At 47.1% G+C, this 24,427-nt stretch overlaps 1 protein-coding gene and 1 long non-coding RNA gene across 14 annotated transcripts in view; one reads left to right on the plus strand and one right to left on the minus strand.

Moving 5' to 3' along the window:
• ZFHX3 (zinc finger homeobox 3) overlaps positions 1 to 17,068 on the plus strand; it is a 253,340-nt gene extending 236,272 nt beyond the window's left edge. For 3 of the 4 annotated variants that reach the window (XM_059043842.2, XM_067020240.1, XM_067020241.1), the window contains 3 exons: positions 4,086 to 4,188; positions 5,468 to 10,870; positions 14,861 to 17,068. In XM_059043842.2, the coding sequence (XP_058899825.1) occupies positions 4,086 to 4,188; positions 5,468 to 10,870; positions 14,861 to 16,500 (7,146 nt within the window). In that variant the 3' untranslated portion in view covers positions 16,501 to 17,068. The remainder of the gene's footprint in view (positions 1 to 4,085; positions 4,189 to 5,467; positions 10,871 to 14,860) is intronic. The other variant, XR_010837960.1, reaches the window with a different exon arrangement.
• The window catches only part of LOC131744416 (uncharacterized), a 198,617-nt gene that overhangs the window by 19,176 nt on the left and 155,014 nt on the right, over positions 1 to 24,427 (minus strand). For 3 of the 10 annotated variants that reach the window (XR_010837967.1, XR_010837962.1, XR_010837970.1), the window contains 5 exons: positions 18,543 to 18,704; positions 15,770 to 15,903; positions 11,805 to 12,169; positions 11,124 to 11,275; positions 9,224 to 9,319 (listed from right to left, as the gene is read on the minus strand). This is a non-coding gene — a long non-coding RNA (uncharacterized lncRNA). Of the gene's footprint in view, positions 1 to 5,856; positions 5,941 to 9,223; positions 10,419 to 11,123; positions 11,276 to 11,804; positions 12,170 to 12,986; positions 13,840 to 15,769; positions 15,904 to 18,542; positions 18,705 to 24,427 lie in introns of those variants that run through there. The other 7 variants (XR_010837965.1, XR_010837969.1, XR_010837966.1 and 4 more) reach the window with 7 other exon arrangements.

A 24,427-nucleotide genomic window follows, 5' to 3' on the forward strand; every position in this document is an offset into this window, starting at 1 on the left:
GTTCAAGGGCAATTAACTTGAATCCAGGAATTTCCCTCGAGGGAGCCTGTGATTTCCTGAAATTATCTACAATAGTTTGTCTTAAAAGTATTTTCTCTAGGAGCCTGCAACTTTCATCAGATTTTCTAATGAGTTTATGATCTCTAGAAGGTTAATTATTCTGGATGTGAGCTTCTTGGACACAGGGACCCGGTCTTGCTTGCTCTGTCTCACAAGCGTGCAACACAGGGACCTTGTACAAAGCTCAGTGAATGATGGTCAAATGCATGGATGAGCAGAGTCATTTGAGGCCCTTCCTTCTCATCAACTAAGTTGTTTTGGAATGGCTTAAGCGTGAAGATTCTTAGTACCAGTGTGGAGCTCTTCTGTTTCTATCGTCATATGTGAGAATTGCTTGAACTTGAAGATTTTCAGCATCAGAGCAGAACTCCACATTTCTCTTGTTATATGTGAGACTTGTTTACTTGTTAGGAAGGTACTGCGCCTGTTCAGATGATATTTTCTTCCTACGTTTCCGTCAACTCTGCATGCTTGACTTGGCTCAGAGGGCCGAGAGGAGCACATGTGGTATCCAGATCATCACCACGGAGCTGTTTTGCGTGGTCACGGCCGCCGATCTTGAGAGACTCAAATTCTGAGGAAGTAATGGCTCTAAGCAATTGAATTTTCTTACCAGAAAAACTTCGACTTTTGGTTAAAAGTCTGTTTTAGTAGTCTGAGGTCCCCTCTATACATTAATGAGTAGAGTATGGGGGAATGTAACTCAACATACTCAGTGTTTATGGGTGTAAGATTATTGGAAGAATCAATCTACATGGATGTCAGTGTAGGAAGTATAGGTGTTTAGACTGTACTATTGTCTGGCCAGACCTAAAACTTTGTGTTTGGCTTTTGAGTCTGTGGATGGGAGGGCTTGGGGCAGAGAGAGTGAATGTGTAATGCCGCGTACGCTGTCTGTGCAGGAGGAGCTGCTGGCGGCATCTAGTCCTCCGAGGGTCTCTGTGGTTTGGGCGTGCTTGGGGCGGCTTTGGTTAGGACAAAACCTGTGGCCAGGTTTTGTCCTCTCACACACTGGCATGCTCCGACGCTCCTAGAGAAAGGGAAGGTCTTTAAAGAACTCTGCCCAGCACTGTTGAGTGACTGCCTTTCCCACGGACTTTCAGCCGTCCATCAGAGGCTGGCTGGGATAGACTCAACCTTCCACACTGTGTGGCAGCCAGATATGATTGGGAAACAAGGAGTGCCAAGGCAAGTATGGAAGCAACTCAGCCTTTGGCCAGCTCCCATTTTCTTCCGTGAGCAGAATTCCTCAGTGAGCCATTGGCAGGACCGTATTTTTGGCTCTTGACAAAAAAGCGTGGTAACTTTGAGTGATGAGCTTGAGAAGCTGGCAGGAGAGGGAGGTGTGGACACAGACATGGGAGCATTAGTGTCCGAGAGCTGACGTGGGGCCCTCCAGCGTCCTGCACAGCAAAGAGGCTTCCATCGCAACCTCTCTTTTCAGACCCATGCACAGACAGACCCCACCAGAATTTCTAGATCCTTAGGATTCTCTTTAGGGGTCTTCTTCTTTGCCTTCTGGGAGTTTCTTGCCCATTAAGATTTTATATAACCAACCTTTTTTGTTTGTTTTCAGGGAGAGGTTGGGTACACTATAGATGAGAAGATGCAGGTAGATAGAAGTAATTACGTAAACACATATGAGGCAAGACTTACAGGTTTGGAGGCCCAGATTAAGATGCAGAGGAGCATGTGAGGTTGATGATTATATTTTGGGGAGAGTTAATTGATGGAAGGTGAAGGCAGACAAAGAACCGCTGCTTACTGCCTTCTTGAATCCCAATCAGGAATTATGATTAAAGTCGCGGCGAGACAACAGAGGGCTGATGAATTGGTGTCTTTTTTTTCTTTCTTTTTTGCCGTCATTCACACTTGATTGACTTCAACCTTTCAAGTGCAAAAGTCTCTCTTTTCCATTATTATTCATAGCCATCTGAGTTTTTCTAATTAAAGTGTATGAAAACAATTACTGATCCGTCGTACTGAGTCTGTTAGAGGGGATGTCTGCCTTACTGTAATGTGTATAAAAAGCCCACAGTTTTCTATAATGATGTGCAGCTGAGGTGTTAGATAATTTTATTCTTTTTTACTCTGTAGGGCTTTTTTTTTTTCACTTCTCATGATTCATTTTTCATAATTCCTAAAGATCCCAGGAAAGGACTGATCCTGCAGCTACAGCCGAGAAAGGAGGTGTGTGGGGGGGAGTCTTTTTTCCTTTCCCTTTCTCCCCTTCTTGCCCCCAACCTCGTGCTCCCCCTCGGTTGAGGACTATAAATTAATCGGTGACCTTTCACTTCTTGGATTCCCGCTGGACCCCCCAACCACACTGGTCAGAAATGCTTTCTATTAAAAAGAAAATAGATGGAACGAGTTTGGCAATCTCCGCTCCATTCCTAACGATTCATCCACAGCTAGCCGTAAGCAGCTGCTGGCGAGCTTTGTGTGAGGGTGCAGATTCTGTGAGAGCAGGGATTCTGTGTCACATTCACCTGCCATGCACCTGCTCTTCGTGAACGCAGGGTTTCTCAGAGCCCTTCTCCGTCGTGCCTGTTGCTTTCTGTTTTGCACCTACGGGCATCTGGCTTGCTGAGATTATCCTAATACCCTGAAATGTACTGACGAGTTTTATTTACCTTTTTGGATTTATGGGGACAGTTGTCTGAGTTTCCTCTAGGAGTGGAACCTACCACTGATGAGTCTAGTGAACATGTCAGCAGTGATTTTGAGCAAGGCCAGGATCCTCAAACCATTAAAAATTTATAGTAATTTATTTTAAATATTTAATTTTGAACAATAATCTAGGTGTTCCAATCTTTATAACAGCAAGTGAAGATACTATCTCAATAGTTGTGTTTGATGGGAAAGTAATGCCTCCAGGTTGGGGCTGGGCGCCATGTAGAAAGGTTAGTGGTGACTGTAAGTTTCTGTTCCTGTAACCTCGGGGTCAGTTTACTTCTCAGGCTGTCATCAAACAGGGAACGATTTCTAATTCATTTGGGAATATCATCGCCAACTACCTTCCCATCCTATAGTAGGCAAAGGGATATTGCTTTTTCTTAAATGAAGAACCTTTTAGCCTTACGTTGGATGTTGAGGGCCTCCTGTCACGTTAATGGAGGGCAAATGATAACTTGTTTGGACAAGCTTGTGGCCAGGTGGCAGGAAAGCCTGGAGAAATAAATGCCGAAAGATCTGACCTTATTGTAGCTCATTTGACCCAGGGCTAATTCTGGAATTGCTGTATTGGGAAACAACAGCCGTGGCCAAGGTGGGGCTGCCCTGTTGTAGAAGGTAGGGTGCGGGGCACCCTCTGCGGCTGGGACACTGGCCAGAAGTCCCCTCTGATGCTGTGGACCTCAGGCAAAGACCCCAGGAGAAATCCTGACTGAAGTGAGTCATAAGAAATGCTTATTTGCACTTGATCTCAGCTTGTAAAGGGTTACAAAATGTTGTTTCCTGGAGAACCTGCCAGTGTGTCTGCGTGTCCTTAGCCTTCCCTTTGTTTCCTTCTCTTTTTCTCACCCTTTCCTTCGCTCTTACTCCTCTCCTCTTCTTCTTGCCTGAATACATTCTGAAAACAGTACTACAATGCTCCCTGCTTCAAGATTACAGTGTACTTTACTAGGTATGATTTAATTAGGGCCCTTATTATGTTTTCAGCAGCTTAAGGTGGGCCTTTCAACTTATCTACCTAATTGGTTGCACGAGAAGTTTCACAGCCCATGACAAAACATTGTCAGTGATCAAAGTCAAAATTCTGCATAAAGGAAAAATATTAATAATAAGATTATTCTTCAAGTGTGCACTGCTAATTATGTCCAGAATGTAACCGTAGAAACGCTTTTGACTGATGTGAGCTTTGTCTAATAAACATGAATCTTCAGTGAGCTATGAAAAGTGACACCTCCAGCTTTACACTGGTGAAGGCTAATTTTGCTTATTAAATAATTTTGACACATTTCCCTATTTTGTGTCTCTCTCCTCGCCCTTTGACTCTGCTCGCCTCTCTACCGCTTGCTCTTCAGGTGACGACCCCTGAGATGGTGATGCCCAGCAGCCTGTTCCTCCCCGCGGCTGTTCCAGACCGGGACGGGAACTCCAGCTTGGAGGAGGCAGGAAAGCAGCCTGGTTAGTGTCATTATTCTCGACCCCTGAGAAGAGTAAACAAAATGAAACCTGGGGCCAAAATTTTCACGGAGCAAGAGTGCCAAGAATTCTTTACGATACTCCTAAAAGCTGAATGTAAGGGACGAGGGGCACCGTTGTCAGCTACTTGATACTCTCTCTGGTTCTTGGCAGGTATTTGTGTACACACTTCGTATGGTTTGATGTGAGAAAAAACAGGTGAGAACCAGTGGGGTTCTGGTGGACACGTGTCCCCTTAGACTATACAGTGAGGAGGTGACTAACCAGAGAGTCAGCCACTAGACCCACGACTTACCATCCTAAGCCCTCAAATACTCCCTCTCTGAGGACTTAATTATTAGGGACTGTGGAGCACTGGGTGATCTCAGGGCACTGGATTAGTTGTCTTTCTAGGTGCTGTCATCTCTGCACAGAGCTCTTCTCTGAGACTTCCAGGAGTGCCTTATGGGAGGCAGCGGAGAGGTGCATTTGGAAAGAACACTGTTGTAGGCATAGATGCTGCTGGTGCCCCACGGTGGGTCCTAGCTGGATGGGGCCTTAGACCTCTGTTTATGAGTCTCTCCTACATCTTTGACACCTTGTCAGCAGCTAAGGTTGTCAGCAGCTAAGGCTTAAGTTGGGAAGAGTTACACCACACTACTGCCCCACCATGTCTCCCTTGTGATTTTTTTCCATATTAGGCAGTGTACAGCTGACCCAAAAAGGGTCAGAATATTTATGGGCGATGATCTCACTGTAGAGAAAAGTTTTAATGTGTTTTCATAATTGGCCACTTGAATGCTCTTTGCTTACTGAATAGAGAGGACAGTCAAAAGTCATGTTATAACAAGAAATTTAATGCCTAAAAATATATATATATCCCCGAATTTCTTATATTACAGTGGACAGTGGTTCTTGCAAATTCCCCACAGCTTAGGACAGCATTAATTCACATATTCTGTAATTCAGATCCATGTAAAGGGGGTATCCCTTCAAGCCAGTTCTTGAGAAAGTGAAACAAATATTGTTTCAAAGACAGATTTGTGCTATGGTATAGGCCTACTTGCAGTTGAGACTTTTTGTATTTCCTTTTCTTCCACTCTGTTCCTGTGCACCTGCTTATATAACACGTGCTCTCAGCGGTGTGGGGCTCTGTGGAGAGTGTGTGTGTCTGCAGGTTGGGTGTTTCCCTCATCATGAGACTCTGTGTTCATGAGGCCTTGCTGGGTAGACAGCTCTAAGCCTTCTTTATCATTGGGCTTGATTTTTTTTTTTTTTCCAGAAACCTCAGATGATCTGGGAAAGAACATCTCGCCCTCTGCCAGCACAGAACACAGTGGAGATGTGAAACCCTCTCCTGCTGACCCAGGCTCTGTGAGAGAAGATTCAGGCTTCCTGTGCTGGAAGAAGGGGTGCAACCAGGTTTTCAAAACTTCCGCCACTCTCCAGACGCACTTCAACGAGGTTCACGCCAAGAGGCCTCAGCTGCCCGTGTCGGATCGCCATGTGTACAAGTACCGCTGCAACCAGTGCAGCCTGGCTTTCAAGACCGTGGAGAAGCTGCAGCTTCACTCTCAGTACCACGTGATCAGAGCTGCCACCATGTGCTGTCTCTGTCAGCGCAGTTTCCGAACTTTCCAGGCTCTGAAAAAACATCTCGAGACGAGCCACCTGGAGTTGAGTGAGGCCGACATCCAGCAGCTTTATGGTGGCCTTCTGGCCAATGGAGACCTCCTGGCAATGGGAGACCCCACCCTGGCCGAGGACCACACCATAATCGTTGAGGAAGACAAGGAAGAAGAGAGTGACTTGGAGGATAAACAGAGCCCGACGGGCAGTGACTCTGGGTCGGTACAAGAAGACTCGGGCTCCGAGCCAAAGAGAGCTCTACCTTTCAGAAAAGGCCCCAACTTCACCATGGAAAAATTTCTGGACCCTTCTCGCCCGTACAAGTGTACCGTCTGCAAGGAATCTTTCACTCAGAAGAACATCCTGCTAGTGCACTACAATTCTGTCTCCCACCTGCATAAGTTGAAGAGAGCCCTTCAAGAATCGGCAGCTGGTCAGCCAGAACCCACCAGCAGCCCTGACAACAAACCTTTCAAGTGTAACACTTGTAACGTGGCCTACAGCCAGAGCTCCACGCTGGAGATCCATATGAGGTCTGTGTTGCATCAAACCAAGGCCCGGGCAGCCAAGCTGGAGGCTGCAAGTGGCAGCAGCAATGGCACCGGGAACAGCAGCAGTGTCTCCCTGAGCTCCTCCACCCCAAGTCCTGTGAGCACCAGTGGCTGTAACGCCTTTACCACCACCAATCCAAGCAGTGCTGGCATTGCTCCAGGCTCCAGCTTACTGAGCCAAGTGCCCACTGAGAGTGTAGCTATGCCACCCCTGGGGAATCCCAGCGGCGCCAACACTGCTGCCCCTTCAGAGCCCAAGGAAGCCAATCGGAAGAAGCTGGCAGATATGATCACATCCAGGCAGCAGCAGCAGCAGCAGCAAGCACAGACCCTGGCCCAGGCCCAGGCCCAAGTTCAAGCTCACCTGCAGCAGGAGCTGCAGCAGCAGGCGGCCCTGATCCAGTCCCAGCTGTTTAGCCCCACCCTCCTTCCTCACTTCCCCATGGCCACGGAGACCCTGCTGCAGCTGCAGCAGCAGCAGCATCTCCTCTTCCCCTTCTACATCCCCAGCGCCGAGTTCCAGCTCAGCCCCGAGGTGAGCCTGCCGGTGACGAGCGGGACGCTGACGCTGACGGGGGCAGGCCCAGGCTTGCTGGAAGAGCTGAAGGCTCAGGTGCAGGTCCCGCAGCAGGTCCCGCAGCAGCAGCAGCAGCAGAGCCAGCTCTCTCTGCCCCAGAGTCACTCTGCCCTCCTACAGCCCAGCCAGCACATCGAGAAGAAAAACAAATTGGTCATCAAAGAAAAGGAAAAAGAAAGCCAGAGAGAGAGGGACGGTGCCGAGGGGGGAGAGGGCAACTCGGGACCCAAGGAATCACTGCCAGATGCCTTGAAGGCCAAAGAGAAGAAAGAATTGGCCCCAGGGGGGAGCTGTGAGCCGTCCATGCTCCCTCCACGCATCGCCTCGGACGCCAGAGGGAACGCCACCAAGGCCTTGCTGGAGAACTTTGGCTTTGAGCTGGTCATTCAGTACAATGAGAACAAGCAGAAGGTACAGAAGAAGAACGGGAAGACCGAGCCGGGGGAGAATCCGGAAAAGCTGGAGTGCGACTCCTGTGGCAAGTTGTTCTCGAACATCTTGATTTTAAAGAGTCATCAAGAGCACGTTCACCAGAATTACTTTCCCTTTAAACAGCTGGAGAGATTTGCCAAACAGTACCGAGAGCACTACGACAAGCTGTACCCCTTGAGGCCTCAGACCCCCGAGCCGCCGCCCCCGCCGCCGCCGCCCCCGCTTCCGGCAGCGCCGCCCCCGCCGGCCTCCACCCCAGCCATCCCTGTGTCAGCGCCGCCCATCACCTCGCCCACGATTGCACCGGCCCAGCCCTCCGTGCCGCTGACCCAGCTCTCCATGCCCATGGAGCTGCCCATCTTCTCGCCACTGATGATGCAGACGATGCCGCTGCAGACCCTGCCAGCCCAGCTGCCCCCTCAGCTTGGACCCGTGGAGCCTCTGCCTGCGGACCTGGCCCAGCTCTACCAGCATCAGCTCAACCCAAGTCTGCTCCAGCAGCAGAATAAGAGGCCTCGCACTAGGATCACGGATGACCAGCTCCGAGTCCTGCGGCAGTATTTTGACATTAACAACTCCCCCAGTGAAGAGCAGATCAAAGAGATGGCAGACAAGTCTGGGTTACCCCAGAAAGTGATCAAGCACTGGTTCAGAAACACTCTCTTCAAAGAGCGGCAGCGTAACAAGGACTCCCCGTACAACTTCAGCAATCCTCCTATCACCAGCCTGGAGGAGCTCAAGATCGACTCCCGGCCCCCTTCACCAGAACCTCAGAAGCAGGAGTACTGGGGGAGCAAGAGGTCTTCAAGAACAAGATTTACTGACTACCAGCTGAGGGTCCTGCAGGACTTCTTTGATGCCAATGCTTACCCCAAGGATGATGAGTTTGAGCAACTCTCTAATTTACTGAACCTTCCAACCCGAGTCATAGTGGTCTGGTTTCAAAACGCCCGACAGAAGGCCAGGAAAAATTATGAGAATCAGGGAGAGGGCAAAGATGGAGAGCGGCGGGAACTTACAAACGACAGGTATATCCGAACGAGCAACTTGAACTACCAGTGCAAAAAATGTAGCCTGGTGTTTCAGCGCATCTTTGATCTCATCAAGCACCAGAAGAAGCTGTGTTACAAAGATGAGGATGAGGAGGGGCAGGATGACAGCCAAAACGAGGACTCCATGGACGCCATGGAAATCCTGACGCCCACCAGCTCCTCGTGCAGCACCCCGATGCCCTCCCAGGCCTACAGCACCCCAGCACCAACGGCCAACACAGCTTCCGCTGCTTTCTTGCAGCTTACATCAGAGGCTGACGAACTGGCCACCTTCGGTTCAAAACCAGAGGCAAGTGATGAGAAACCAAAGCAGGCGGAACCTCCCAGTGCACAGCCGAACCAGACCCAAGAAAAGCAAGGACAACCAAAGGCAGAGCTGCAGCAGCAAGACCAGCCCGAGCAGAAGACCAATGCAGCCCAGCAAAAGCTCCCGCAGCTGACGTCCCCCACGTCGTTGCCCCAGCCTCCTCCCCAAGCGCCCCCCCCTCAGTGCCCCTTAGCCCAGTCGAGCCCCAGTCCCTCCCAGCTCTCCCACCTGCCCCTGAAGCCCCTCCACACGTCAACTCCTCAGCAGCTGGCCAACCTACCTCCGCAGCTAATCCCCTACCAGTGTGACCAGTGCAAGCTGGCGTTCCCGTCGTTTGAGCACTGGCAGGAGCATCAGCAGCTCCACTTTCTGAGCGCACAGAACCAGTTCATCCACCCCCAGTTTCTGGACAGGTCGCTGGATATGCCTTTCATGCTGTTTGACCCTAGTAACCCACTGCTGGCAAGCCAGCTGCTCTCTGGGGCCATACCTCAGATTCCAGCGAGCTCGGCCACTTCTCCTTCAACTCCCACCTCCACGATGAACACCCTGAAGAGGAAGCTGGAGGAAAAGGCCAGTGCCAGCCCTGGAGAAAACGACAGTGGGACGGGAGGAGAAGAACCTCAGAGAGACAAGCGTTTGAGGACAACTATTACACCAGAACAGCTAGAAATTCTCTACCAAAAGTATCTCTTGGACTCCAATCCAACTCGAAAGATGTTGGATCACATTGCGCATGAGGTGGGTTTGAAGAAACGTGTGGTACAAGTGTGGTTTCAGAACACCCGAGCCCGGGAAAGGAAAGGACAGTTCAGGGCTGTGGGCCCAGCCCAGGCCCACAGGAGATGCCCTTTTTGCAGAGCGCTCTTCAAAGCCAAGACTGCCCTGGAGGCTCATATCCGGTCCCGTCATTGGCATGAAGCCAAGAGAGCCGGCTACAACCTAACTCTGTCCGCAATGCTCTTAGACTGCGACGGGGGACTCCAGATGAAAGGCGATATTTTTGATGGAACTAGCTTTTCCCACCTACCCCCAAGCAGTGGTGATGGCCAAGGTGTTCCCCTCTCACCTGTGAGCAAAACCATGGAGTTGTCTCCTAGAACTCTTCTTAGCCCTTCTTCCATCAAGGTGGAAGGGATTGAAGACTTTGAAAGCCCTTCCATGTCCTCCGTTAATCTAAACTTTGACCAAACTAAGCTGGACAACGACGACTGTTCCTCAGTCAACACAGCGATCACAGATACCACTACTGGAGATGAGGGCAATGCGGATAACGACAGTGCGACGGGAATAGCAACTGAAACCAAATCCTCTTCCGCGCCCAGTGAAGGGTTGACCAAAGCAGCCATGATGGCAATGTCTGAGTATGAAGATCGGTTGTCATCTGGTCTGGTCAGCCCAGCCCCGAGCTTTTACAGCAAGGAATATGACAATGAAGGTACAGTGGACTACAGTGAAACCTCGAGCCTTGCAGACCCCTGCTCCCCAAGCCCTGGTGCAAGCGGGTCAGCAAGCAAATCTGGAGACAGTGGGGATAGGCCCGGGCAGAAACGTTTTCGCACTCAGATGACCAATCTGCAGCTGAAGGTCCTCAAGTCATGCTTTAATGACTACAGGACACCCACCATGCTAGAGTGTGAAGTCCTGGGCAATGACATTGGACTGCCAAAGAGAGTGGTTCAGGTCTGGTTCCAGAATGCCCGGGCAAAAGAAAAGAAGTCCAAGTTAAGCATGGCCAAGCATTTTGGTATAAACCAAACAAGTTACGAGGGACCCAAAACAGAGTGCACTTTGTGTGGCATCAAGTACAGCGCTCGGCTGTCTGTACGTGACCATATCTTTTCCCAACAGCATATCTCCAAAGTTAAAGACACCATTGGAAGCCAGTTGGACAAGGAGAAAGAATACTTTGACCCAGCCACTGTACGTCAGTTGATGGCTCAACAAGAGTTGGACCGGATTAAAAAGGCCAATGAGGTCCTCGGACTGGCAGCTCAGCAGCAAGGGATGTTTGACAACGCCCCCCTTCAGGCTCTCAACCTTCCTACGGCATATCCGGCAATCCAGGGCATTCCTCCCGTGTTGCTCCCCGGCCTCAACAGCCCCTCCTTGCCAGGCTTTACTCCATCCAACACAGGTGGGTTCTGCTCTTGGTGATTCTCCCAGTATTAAATAGCCGCCCAATTAGCGCTTCTTCTATGGCTATCACACAAAACCTCCGAGTGTTGGCCTGATCGGAAGCGTCCCTTTTCTAGATCTCTAACAGCAATAAAACCTCGGGTCCCTTCCACTGAGTCTCCCTAGAGCTGTGGGGTACATGACTCTTTGACTTGCCAGTTCAAGGATGGGGACCGTGTAGTTGGAACAGTCTCCTGAAACCATTCTCCTACCTGGTGTTCAGTAACACCACCAGGGGGTGTGTGTTACAGGCATGAACTTCAGGGTTCTGGCGTACTAGATCCTGGGGTATTTTCAAGACAGCAGTTTCCATTATAGACCCTTCCATTCAGTCCTTGTGGAAATGCAGCTCCCATCTCGACATCTGTTGAAAATATAAAACATTTGAATATCTAGCTAATTCTGGATTGTGCCCTCTGGAAGTTGGTTCAAGAGAATTTAAATCAACTCTTTGCCTTCCCCTGTGGTCCCACCTCCTTTTTCAGAGACGTGCTCTGGCAGGAGAGGTGCTACCAGGAAGACGCTCTCATACGGTAGAGCCTTACTCCTGGGGTTCTCTTCGAGTCAGAAATAGAGTGTTATGTTAGTGTTTTTTGCTTGTTGGTTGGTTTTTGGCTGCACCACGGGGCATGTGGGATTTTAGTCCTCCGACCAGGGATCGAACCTGTGCCCCCTGCAGTGGAAGCACGGAGTCTTAACCACTGGACCGTCAGGGAGGTCCCTGGTTTCTAATTAGACTGCCTTTGTACTGGAATGCATTGACCAGGAACTCGTATTGGGCACTGTGGTTCTGAAGTATGACATGTTTTAGTCCTCTAGACAGACAAAATGTTAACAGTAACAGCCCTTCGTTTTCTTCTGCCCGTTTCCCTTTCTAATTCAGAGTCATGTACCTGGTAGTGATTTGTCCACTTCGTAGGGAGTGCCGCAGTTCTTCCTGTGTACCTCTCTTGTTCCTCCTTCCCTGCCCTCACCCGTCTTCTCGGAATCCAGCTGTCTTCCCTAAATTGGATCCTGTGAGACTGAGGCACAAGTTAGCGGGTCCCTCCACAGCCTGTGTTGACCAGTACACATTCACCAAAGGAGAGCCCCTCAGAGTGCCTCCTTACCTTCAAAACATGGCCCTGTTCCCAGGGGTGGAAGTGGTTCTGCTGCTTCCCAGAGCAGCCCTGGTTTCTGGTTGAATTAAATCCAAGTTTTATAATTGTGGCAGTGTTTTACAGAACGTGAGGGGCTACCTCATTCCAGATCCCAGTTTCTTATCCACAGAGAAGAACAAGAAAAGAAAGCATTAAGATGGAGAACTCGTTGCTTACGTGTGTTGGCAAGTAATGTCACAGAATGATGTTAAAAGTCAGCTAGACATCAGCCAAGAAAGAGACTATGGAAAGTGGCCGGGCACTGAACTTCCCTTGCAGCCCAGGACCTTGGAAGAGGGGCTTGGGAAAGCCCAGCATTTCATAATAATGTGAAAATATTAGAATCAAAATGTCTGATCTATTCCCCTTGTTTTACAGATGAGAAAACTGAGGCCCAGGGAGGTCAAGACCATTCAACAAGCTAGGGTAGGAGCCGGGCTCCCAGTGCTATGTACTCCTTCCACAGCACCCAATACGAGCCAGTCAGTCAACAGGTATATGTTTAGTGCTACTCAGGTTCTGACCACTTAGAGTGGACTCCAGGTAGGAAGATAGATATGCTCTTAATCATTCAAGGCAGCCAGGCACGCCCCAGTTACCACCATCTGACCGAACCACAGCTCCCAGGAGCACTGCGTCTGGAATTAGCAAAGGAAGAACTTGTGTTTTCAGGCCCAATGGTAAGCTATTTTCATATGAGCTTCCAGTTAATCCCCACATCCACCTACTGTGGAAAGCTGAGGTTCCACGCAGTCAACTAGCAGGCCCAATAGCACACGGCAGATGTGTGTCAGCCACAGTCCATACCTCGTCAGTCCGACTCCAGGAGTACATGACTCGGCCTCAGGGGGATGAAGTGGCTTGCTTGGTTCTGATCTTACAGATAAGAAAACCAAAGCCACGGAACTACTGTGAGAACGTACTGAGCTACTTTACCTCACATGGCTAATGCAGAGGCTGGTAAATAGCAGAGGTTCAGGACATGTTTCTTAAAATTGAATCTCTTCTGTGCACTGTCAGTTCAAGATAGAGAAGGTCAGTTCTTCTCTGGAAGCCTGAATCCAGGGGGATGGGGAGATCAATAGGCGGTTCCTTCTCTGTCCCACTGATCATCTGGCTCTGGCTACAGCTCCAACCTAAAACTTGGAGCAAGCCTGTTGCCTAGAAATAGACAAATCCATGTCCCAAGTTGGAATTCATCATCTGCTTTGTGCCACTTTAACCAACAAGCCTTTACTGAGTTTTTCTAAGTCAGACACATCTTCTCCTCTGATTTCGGTCCCGTAAGTGCATTCAGGAAATTGGATGACTTAATTTCAGTGGTCCCTTTCTGCCATTTTGCAAGAGTCAATTAATGATGTTATGTGATGCTGAGGGAAACATCCTCCTTGGCTATCCAAAAGTTAATGCCTGTTTTTTCTGGGACTGGCAACTTGAGGCGACCTTGTTCTCTTCACCTGAAATCTGAGGGTTTTTTTAATGCAGTGTGATAGGCCAGGGAATACTGCACCACTGGAGCCGGAAATCAACATTGTCTTCACCTGGGCTGGGCTTCAGAGTGGTTTTTTTTCTCCTGAAGACAGTGACTTGTTTGGAACCCCACCCCAGCTTTCTTGCTGAAGGTGGTCCAGATAAAGTAGTGAGGGGCTATGGGATTTCTGATTTTACATTTTGGTGTCCTCTGAAGAGAAGGGATGCATACCGTCTAGTGTCTTGGATGTGGTCAGTGCTGTCCTTCACGGCCACCTTGCTAGTCTTCGTGAACCAGCAGCAGCCCTCCTCCATCACCCTGAAACAAAAGATTTAACCCAGGAGATAGTTATGGGTCAGGGAGGAGGTCAGGCTCTGGGGCTGGGTGAAGGCTTTACGGGTAGTGGTAGATTAGGGCTGACTGTGATTGAGGATGGGGCTGTGCCCTGTGTGCGCCTGGTGACATGGTCTGCCACCCATAAGCAGTGGTGCCTGGGGTAGGCTGTGATGTCTTAGGAATCGCTGGTGCCAGCACTTCGACATTGCTCTTCTCCTCTTCCTGTGGCTGCCTTATCAAGCATCTGCAGTCCCAGTCCTCCTGTATGTCATTCAAATAGGGGCAGGAGAAGAAAATGCTCATTTTTGCGGTGGACTCCAGAATCCTGTTCCTAGGTGGTTACGTTTTTCAGCAGATTTGTTAAAGCAGATCAGCTGAGCCAAAGCAGTGCCACTGTTTACCTTGAATGGATTGTTTTCATTTCTTCCCATTGCTCCTCCTCTCTGTGTCCCCCTAACACATCCATTCACCTGCAGCAGTGGAGGTCAGAGAGGCACATGTGTAGAGCCTGTTGTGTTTGTTCAGGTGGTCTTGGTGCCTGGCCGGGTTTCTTGCTTTCGCTCTCCTCTCCAGACAGCTTCTGGTGGGGCCTCTTGACTGCACTATTTCTGTGGGGCTTTTGATGAAGGCCATCGGTTCAGATGGGTCCCGGCTGGCAGCAGCTAGTCTGGGGGCCTCCAGACTAATTGCCTTGGGCAGCGTTGGGCGCGCAGCAGAGAAAACATGACCCAGTGGGATGGGCGTGGCACGTTGGGCAGGAAGGTGTTGGAAGTTGTTTAGCTGGTATGGGAGGTATGGGAGCTGACCCAGGCAGGGCTGGGTCCAGATTAGAATACAGGCTATCCAACCTGGGCCTGGTGGGAAAGCCGTTGGATCAACAGGATCCTCCAAGTTCAAACCTTGAGCTCTTAGACCCTGTGCCAGTGACACAGGTGAAACATCTTGAGCACCAGCCTCAGCACCCCAGACTGACACGTGATTTCTCTGTCTCCATTCCTTTCAGCTTTAACGTCTCCTAAACCGAACTTGATGGGTCTGCCCAGCACAACAGTTCCTTCCCCCGGCCTCCCCACGTCTGGATTACCAAATAAACCGCCCTCAGCGTCGCTGAGCTCCCCCACCCCAGCACAGGCCCCCGCGGCGACGGCCCCTCTGCCAAGCCCCCAACCGCAGCCGCCGCAGGCGCAACCGCCTCCGCCGCCGCCCGCAGCCCAGCCGCCACCGGCGCCGCAGCTCCCGCCGCAGCAGCAGCAACAGCAACGCAAGGACAGAGACGGTGAGAAGGGAAAGGAGAAGGAAAAGGCACACAAAGGGAAAGGGGAACCCCTGCCCATCCCCAAGAAGGAGAAAGGAGAGGCCCCCACGGCGGCCACAGCCACGATCTCAGCACCACTGCCCGCCATGGAGTATGCAGTGGACCCTGCGCAGCTGCAAGCCCTGCAGGCAGCCTTGACTTCGGACCCCACAGCATTGCTCACGAGCCAGTTCCTCCCTTACTTTGTACCAGGCTTCTCTCCTTATTACGCCCCCCAGATCCCCGGCGCCCTGCAGAGCGGTTACCTGCAGCCTATGTACGGCATGGAAGGCCTGTTCCCCTACAGCCCTGCGCTGTCGCAGGCCCTGATGGGGCTGTCCCCGGGCTCCCTACTGCAGCAGTACCAGCAATACCAGCAGAGTCTGCAGGAGGCCATCCAGCAGCAGCAGCAGCAGCGGCAGCTGCAGCAGCAGCAAAAAGCGCAGCAGCCCAAAGCAAGCCAAACCCCAGTCCCTCAGGGGGCTGCTTCCCCAGACAAAGACCCTGCCAAAGAATCCCCCAGACCAGAAGAGCAGAAAAACGCACCCCGTGAGGTGTCCCCCCTCCTGCCGAAACCCCCCGAAGAGCCAGAAGCAGAAAGCAAAAGTGCGGACTCACTCTACGACCCCTTCATTGTTCCAAAGGTGCAGTACAAGTTGGTCTGCCGCAAGTGCCAGGCGGGCTTCAGTGACGAGGAGGCGGCGAGGAGCCACCTGAAGTCCCTCTGCTTCTTCGGCCAGTCTGTGGTGAACCTGCAAGAGATGGTGCTTCATGTACCCACGGGCGGCGGCGGCAGCGGCAGCGGCGGCGGCTCGTACCACTGCCTGGCGTGCGAGAGCGCGCTCTGTGGGGAGGAAGCTCTGAGTCAACATCTCGAGTCGGCCTTGCACAAACACAGAACAATCACGAGAGCAGCAAGAAACGCCAAAGAGCACCCTAGTTTATTACCTCACTCTGCCTGCTTCCCCGATCCTAGCACCGCATCTACCTCGCAGTCTGCCGCCCACTCAAACGACAGCCCCCCTCCCCTGTCGGCCGCCGCCCCCTCCTCGTCCTCCGCTTCCCCCCACGCCTCCAGGAAGTCTTGGCCGCAAGTGGTCTCCCGGGCTTCGGCCACGAAGCCCCCTTCTTTTCCTCCTCTCTCCTCATCTTCAACGGTTACCTCAAGTTCATGCAGCACCTCAGGGGTTCAGCCCTCGATGCCAACAGACGACTATTCGGAGGAGTCTGACACGGATCTCAGCCAAAAGTCCGACGGACCGGCGAGCCCGGTGGAGGGTCCCAAAGACCCCAGCTGCCCCAAGGACAGTGGTCTGACCAGTGTAGGAACGGACACCTTCAGATTGTAAGCTTTGAAGATGAACAATACAAACAAATGAATTTAAATAAAAAAAATTAATAACAAACCAATTTCAAAAATAGACTAACTGCAATTCCAAAGCTTCTAACCAAAAAAAAAAAAAAAAAAAAAAAAAAAGGAAAAAAAAAAGGAAAAAAAAGAAAAAGCGTGGGTTGTTTTCCCATATACCTATCTATGCCGGTGATTTTACATTCTTGTCTTTTCTTTTCTAATATTAAAAAAAAAGAAAAAACTTAACCCTGTTACATTGTGTCCTTTTGAAGGTACTATTGGTCTGGGAAACAGAAGTCCACAGGGCCTCCCTATGTCTTTGGAGCTTAAACCCCTTGTATATTTGCCCCTTTTCAATAAATGCCCCACATTGATAGCACAGAGGAGCCCGGCATGCACTGTATGGGAAAGCAGTCCACCTTGTTACAGTTTTAAATTTCTTGCTATCTTAGCATTCAGATACCAATGGCTTGCTAAAAGAAAAAAAGAAATGTAATGTCTTTTTATTCTCAGGTCAATGGCTCACACTTTGTTCTGTTTTCAGAATCATTGTTTTATATATATTATTTTGGGGTTTTTTTTTTTTTTTTTTTTGGTTTTTGTTTTCGTTCCAGAAAAGATTTCTTGTTTTGTTAATTTAAAAACGGGCAGAAAGTATTTGAAAAAAACAATGTGAACTGCTTTAGCTTTCTGGGGATTTTAAGAATAGCTTTTCTGCTGAAGCCAATTTCAAGGGGAAAAGTTAAGCACTCCCACTTTCAGAAAAAAAAAAAACCCACACACAGAGTGTTGAGGACTTGTAGCTTAAAAAAATAAGTTTTAAAAACTGACTTTCTGTATTTATGATAGATATGACCATTTTTGGTGTTGAGTAGATTGTTGCATTGGAAATGAACTGAAGCAGTATGGTAGATTTAAAAGGAAAAAAAAAAAAACTTTTGTGTACATTTAGCTTTTTGTATGGTCCAGCTGACAGCTCCTCATTTGATGTTGTCTTGTTCATTCCTAGCAGATAGATTGCAATCCGTTGATTCACCTAAGCTTTTCTCCCCTTTGTCCCTTAATTCCACTTTCTCTTTCCTCCTCCCACCCTATAATCTCCCACTTAAGGTAGCTGCCTTCATTTCTTAGAGGGTAGCTGCAGAATTATTTTATAAAACTAAAGAAAGAATTTCAAAGGGTTCTAGGGGTCATTAGGATCCTCACAGATTATTTTTGGTTGGGGAGTTGAAACTTTTTAAAGGCATATAATTCTAGTTACCTATGTCTGTTAGCCTTGTACATTTATTTTTTATTTATCCTTCCTTTGGTTTTTCTTTTCACCCTTTCTTTCCCCCTCCTTGTTTGGTAGATGCTTCAAATATTCTTTTCCTAAACTAAAGCATTTGTTTCGGTTTGTGTAATTGGGCTGTGTGCTTTTCTTTTCTAAAAAAGTTTTTGGTTAGGGGTTTGGTTTCTGTGTTTTTGTTTTGTTTTCTTTCCTCTCTCAGAAGAAGAAATTTCATGCTTTAAATAAAATCCAAAGACACACCCTTTCACTGCTGAGGCAGAAAAAAAGGGAAAGGGTTCTTGTTACTTGAGAATTTGTTTCTGATTTAAATAAACAAGACTTAGTTTAATAAAAGAAAGAGTAAAACAGAAGATTCCCAGGTTGTTACGTGCTTCTTCTGCAAGCAGAGAGGCAGCTGTTAAAGACAATTCCATATACCAAAAGACACACTTTTTACTTCAAAGTTTTGTCCTTGTGTTAGGCAGTCTGAGCAGCGAGTGATCCAGAGCGCAGCCAACAAAGAAGCAGATAGCAAAGTACGTACAGAGAGCAAAAAAGGAACTGTGTGTGAGGCACTTGTGTTTATGTTAATATCCGTATTCCTGTAACACACGACACAACGCAACATACACCCTTTCTCATCTTAAAAAAGCGGTCTGAACTTTGAAAGGAAACCTTTGTGCTGCTATAACGTAGATTTTGGAGACAAATAGATGCTTTGCTGTTTCACCTTCATAGCCAAACATCAACAGAAAAAAATCTCCCCTTACCCTGAAAGTGTGAAATCCTTCTCCCCTTCATTCTCTTCCTTATGTTTCAAAAGGGAACTTTGAAGACTGTGAATGCAGGTTCCATCTGGTCACCTTTCGGGCTTCTTCCCCAGTGCTGAAGCCACTCATCGACTTTGCAAAAAGACTGGAGCATTCCAAGATCTGAAAATGAATTTCTTTTTTTTTCTCTTTTTCTTTTTTAGCCGGGACTATTTTATTTTTATGAATTTGTTTTTAGTTTAATGAAAGAGTAGATCCTGAACTGTTGTATATATTTCTAACTAGGAAGACTGATGCACAGTGCAAATTCCTTTTTTAATTGTTTTTTTTTAAGTAGAAATACTAAAGAATACCATCTAACTATTCATACCAGTATCCAGTCGTAGCATAAGGTGTCACAAACAAGTACGCAAAACATTTGCTGTTTTAACAAGCTATTTCTTTTAACAAGAATTCTTGTATTTCTCCCTGTGTTTGAGATGAACATTTTTAAATTTTGAAGTTGTACAGTTTTTTGTTTTCCATTATTTTATCTTGTTTGTAACTCTATGAAATATATATATATATATTTTTTGCCATTTAACTGTTGTATGTTACTCTGTGTCTGTATCATATAGAAAAAAAGTTGTTTTTGTTTTTGGTTCTCTGTGTGATACCAATTAACAATTTAACACTAGTTTTATCTGTCAAATTCTGCTAGGTCTTTTCTGAAAACTTTGTTTTTAAAAACGGTAACTGTTTGGTAATAGTGCAATTTCTATTCCTTTCCCTCGCCCCCCTCAACTTTAAGTTCATTTCCTTGTAATTTTGCCACCCCTCCCCAAAGTTGTTTTTCTTTTTCCTTTCTTTTCTTTTTTTTTGAGCTACCATGCCATCCTCCCTCTGTGAGGCAGAGTGACTGTCAGTGTCTTCGTTACGCCACGCCTCGACCTGTGGGTGTGTTCGGCAAAGTGGTTGGGTAGACTGACTAAGCATGCTTCCACCCACCAGGGTTCCTCAGTGGGGTTATCGAGTGTTTCGACCTGGAGTGGGTTGCACGCTTAATGCTTTCCTCTACAAGTATACGCCCACATATATGTTCATTCAAAAATAAAAATTCTCAGCATTAACCTAGAAGTAGCAAAGCAATCGGTGATGGTGAAGCTTAGAGGTCAAACATGAGCTAGTTAGATGTCTGTGGGCTGGCATCCACCATGGCTATGACCAGTATCATTTACAAAGCATGAATTCACTACAATGCTCAACTGTTTAGATCGGTCCCACTGGGAGAATTTACTCCTGTCTGCTGCATAGTCCGTAGCTGAATAGGATATCTCAAATTACTTTTTGAATTAGTTCTTCACCTCCACTGATACTTCATATTTTTGGTTGGTTGTTTTTTTCTGAATCTCCACAGTGTGGGTTGGTGCCAGACACCATCAGTCATAGCACCAAACGGGCCCACAGAATGGGAGTTATTTCCTCCATCCTCCAAAAAGAAACTTAAGAAGGAAACACATACACACATCTACACGTGCGTGCGCGCGCACACACACACACACACACACACACACACGGAAAAGTTTAAGTCTAGGAAGTTTTATTTTTAATTAAAAGCTATTTAAAGAGATGAATGTGGCCAAAGTTTTACACAATTGAAAATAAGGTAACACAGACAGCATGTGTTTAAACCTGAGTTTATCAGGCATGGCAGGAAGTCACAGGAGAGAGAGGCAGAGACCCAAGCCAGTGCACTTGATGTTCATGGACATATATTTTTTTTTAAATAATAAATTAAATTAAAACATTTTAAATAGAAGCATAAATTGAGTTGGTTGTTTGTTGGCGCTGAGATACTGCCCACTGTGAAACAAAGCTTTGACTAGTTTTTTTGTTTGTTTGTTTACTTTCTTTGGAGGGGAGGGGGGCAAGTTTGGGTAGGAAAGAAAGCATACATGAACGTGACCCTGAGGTGAAGAGGTATATGAACAGCCTTTGCAATGTACAAAAAAACAAAAAAACAACAAAAAAAAAGACAAAAAAAAATAGAGCAAGTGAAACCAAAAATGATGTTCTTGGTGTTTTTCTATAATGTAGTCTTGTTAGCTTTTTTGTTACTGTAACAATGCTGATCTCGAACTGTACCAAAATACATGGAGACTAACAGAACCACATGGAACTTTCAAACTGAAAAAATTTGTCACAAAAACTTTGTTGTCATAGTTAAGTTGATTGTAGATGGTAATTGAATATACTCCTTTGAAAATATTTCATCAAGTATGTTTCCTGCTCATTGTGATACATTAAAAAAAATATGAGCAAAAGTTCTTGTCTCTGTCATCAGAGTTTGTGTGTGCATGTGTGAGAAAGAGGTTGACGGATGGCAAGGTGTAAGTCTGAACAGTATCCTGAGGTTGTGTGGCCAGGGACACTTATTCTAAGGTACACAAGCTCTTTGGTAATTCTAAGTGTCCTTGTATCTCCTGGTACTCATGAAAATGCAGTTAAGTTTTGGTGATGGTGCTGACTAGCTTTTCTCTTTGAGAAGGGTAAGCCTGACAGCTTGATGATATTTGGCCCCAAAGAGCCCTACGAGCATTTCTACTTTTAATTCAAATGTTTATATGAGAATTTTAGATACCTGAGACAAGCACAAGCAAGGAAGTTTTGCTGATGATGAGGAAAGAGGTAAGTTTAACTTCTCTGAAATGGGAATTAGATCCAGTGTTTATGACGGAAGGATATGAAAGGTGAGTTGAATTAAATGGATTATTGACTACATTTACCTTTCCTAGCAAAGGATTTTTTAAGCCCCTGTTAGAGCAGAATTTGAGATAAGAACAGTCTTCAAAACAGTAATAGCATTAGTAATTCCTATATGCAAGAGGAAACTTGGTCCTCTTATCAAAACCCCTCCCTTACAGCAGAAAATGCATGACATTCATTAATAGGAGTACATTCAAGATCAGGCCCAAAGGCCTTCCATTCATCTCTAATTTATAGCCAAAGCCCATAAATAATTTACACAACTCTAGCAGTAGGCCTGGATGGCACTGCAAGCTAGCTGTGTTCTTGCAAGGTCTGCAGCATCTGCCCTCAGCCAACAGAAGTCTTTTCTACCCCAGGAATTGAGCTCTGAAACCCTCTTCTATTGGCTTAGACAGCCATTGTCCACCAAGTCTTTTTTCTTGGTTCCTGCAGCAGGCATTCAAGAAGCAGCAGTGGTCCTATTAACTCAACATTTCAAAGAATTCTACAACTGGTACAGGCATTACTAGAGCTCAGAAAGGAAAAGTTGGTTCCCTCACTGGTAGCTGGAACCTCTATGCCAAACAAGTAGTATCACTGTCCCTAATGAAACCCTGCTCTTTCCCCAGGCATTGCACCTTTCTTTTGGGTGTTCCTGCAGAAGCAGATGGCTTCTACCTCAATGTTTTTTCTTGGCACACAGTTATGTCACTGATCTTTCTTCTGACCCCATGAAAAGGTACAGTATGATAAAAATTGTTCAGACCCAGAGCCACATCTGCCTTTCTAGGCTATAATTATTTTAGGGTCTGGCAGGATCACACTGAAATGTTTTAAATGCAACTAGTTTTGCAGCAAGGTTTTGCTGCTTCAGCTCTTTGGAGGAAGGTGACTACAATTCAAATTCTTAAGATAAATTTTTAACAAGAAAATAAGAACCTAAATTACATCGAGAGAGGGCTGGGTAAGGAAGTCTTTCTGTTACTGAAAAAGCTTTACACTAAAGGGAAAAGAAGTCTTCCAGTCTGGCTTCAATATCATGTTCATGTGGATATTAGTCTCCTTGGAATTAATAGTTTCCCCCCCCTGGAAAATGTGAAACGTCAACATCTTAGTACAGCTGGGCTGACTGATATGTGTTAGTCGGGTAGCTGTTTCTAATTTTGATTTAAAGAAATGTCTGTAGTGCCTAGCTCCTGTTATAGACTAATGACCTTACAAATCCCACTTTTAACAAGTTATGACTTTAAGTTACAAGAGCACAAGCAGTTTAAGAGTCAAGCTGAAGGATGAGAAGTTTGCACCTGCTGCTCTGCTCTGCAGCCTTAATTACAGTAGGGCAGATGTGCTTGCTCACTCTCTACATTTCTGCTGGGGGTGGACCAGCCAAGGCTCTGGGAAAACTTGCAAAATTAGTGCTCTCAGGGCCATTAAAATAGACAAAGCTTTCCATTACCTTTATTTCATACCAAAGATGGTGGGTATTTCCCTCTCTCCCTTCCTTCCCTCCTCCCTCCTTTCCTTCCTGCCGTCCTTCCTTCCTTCTTCCCTTCTTCCTTTCTTTCCTCTCCTCCTTCCCTCTTTCATTCTTTTCTTAACTAGGGGCATATATTTTTTAAATGTCTTATCATTTAACTTAGATTCCTCTCAAGCTATCTTCTCGAGTTTTTAAATTCCAGATGCAAAAATAAATTTGTTCTTTATCCTTTACGATTGCTTCATTTCTTATCTATATGGAACAAAGAGACTGTTTAATCCAATTAAGGGATCCCTTATTAATATAAGAATGAAAGCTTTCAGATGAACTGTTTTACTCTTGGGGCAAGATCCCTTGGCCTGAGAAATGAGTGCTAAGGAACAACAAAGAGTAGCAAGTGACAAAGGCATCAGTAGACATTCTCTGCCTCCGAAACACCAAAAGCTGCTTGGGACACACTCACTCTGCCTTGCCTTCCTACGCTCAATACACTGCTCTTTCCAAAAGCCCCCTTACGCATTGCTGCTGTCTTTTAGGCCCCCTCTGTAATGCTTTCTATTGGCTTGACATTTAAAATATTTTGTGAAGTTTTGTAAAATTACTTCTTGCTGCTTAAAATGATCTATAAAGTAGGCAGAGTGGGTGACTGATCACAGGTGGTCAGGAGAGTGAGGTAATGAGTGAGAGGAGAAGGCACTGACCGTGCGCTCAGCCTCTGTCCAGTGTTCCTTCTCCCCACACAGCATTAGGAGAGTGGTCGAGAGAGTGGGCTCAAGTCAGACTGATGGGGCTCCACCACTGTAACTTGGATTGCATTATTACTCCCACTGTAACATGAGGATAAGGGTACCTGCATCATAGGTTTCTTGTAAAGACTAAATAAGTTAATATCTGTAAAATGTTTCAAACACTGCCTGGTACATACTGAGTGCTGAATACCAGTTGCTCCTGTTATTGTCAGTATTAACTCTCCACTTCTTTGCTGTAGGTCCCTTGGAATTGCAACTTTTTTCTTTTTAAATTAATTAATTAATTAATTTTTGGCTGCATTGGGTCTTCGTTGCTGCATGTGGGCTTTCTCTAGTTGTGGTGAGCGGGGGCTACTCTTCGTTGTGGTACGTGGGCTTCTCACTGCAGTGGCTTCTCTTGTTATGGAGCATGGGCTCTAGGCACACGGGCTTCAGTAGTTGTGGCACATGGGCTCAGTAGTTGTGGCTCAGGAGCTCTAGAGTGCAGGCTCAGTAGTTGTGGCGCATGGCCTTAGTTGCTCCGTGGCATGTGGGATCTTCCTGGACCAGGGCTCAAACCCGTGTCCCCTGCATTGGCAGGTGGATTCTTAACCACTGTGCCACCAGGGAAGTCCTGGAATCACAGCTTTCTAACCCTTGCTTTACTTCACAGAGGGTTTGGGGACTTATATAAGTTATATAAGTCAGTTATATAAGTCAGTCCCATCAAGCCTTTGCCATATGTTTATAGCTGATGTTTCCCTGTCTGTAAATATCTCAGAGGGTGTAGAGATTTTTCAGGGTGTTTCGGCTCATGAGTTGTACAGGAGGACTGTACTGAGTCTGTGCTTCAGTCTTCCCATGTCCAACTTCTAGTGATTAATTTGGTCAGAGGAAAGGATGGCTTATAGTTTGCTTTTGTTTGCAACAATAGACATCCCTGCCTCACCATG

Source organism: Kogia breviceps, chromosome 18 (assembly GCF_026419965.1).
Source record: "Kogia breviceps isolate mKogBre1 chromosome 18, mKogBre1 haplotype 1, whole genome shotgun sequence".
NCBI lineage: Eukaryota > Metazoa > Chordata > Mammalia > Artiodactyla > Physeteridae > Kogia > Kogia breviceps.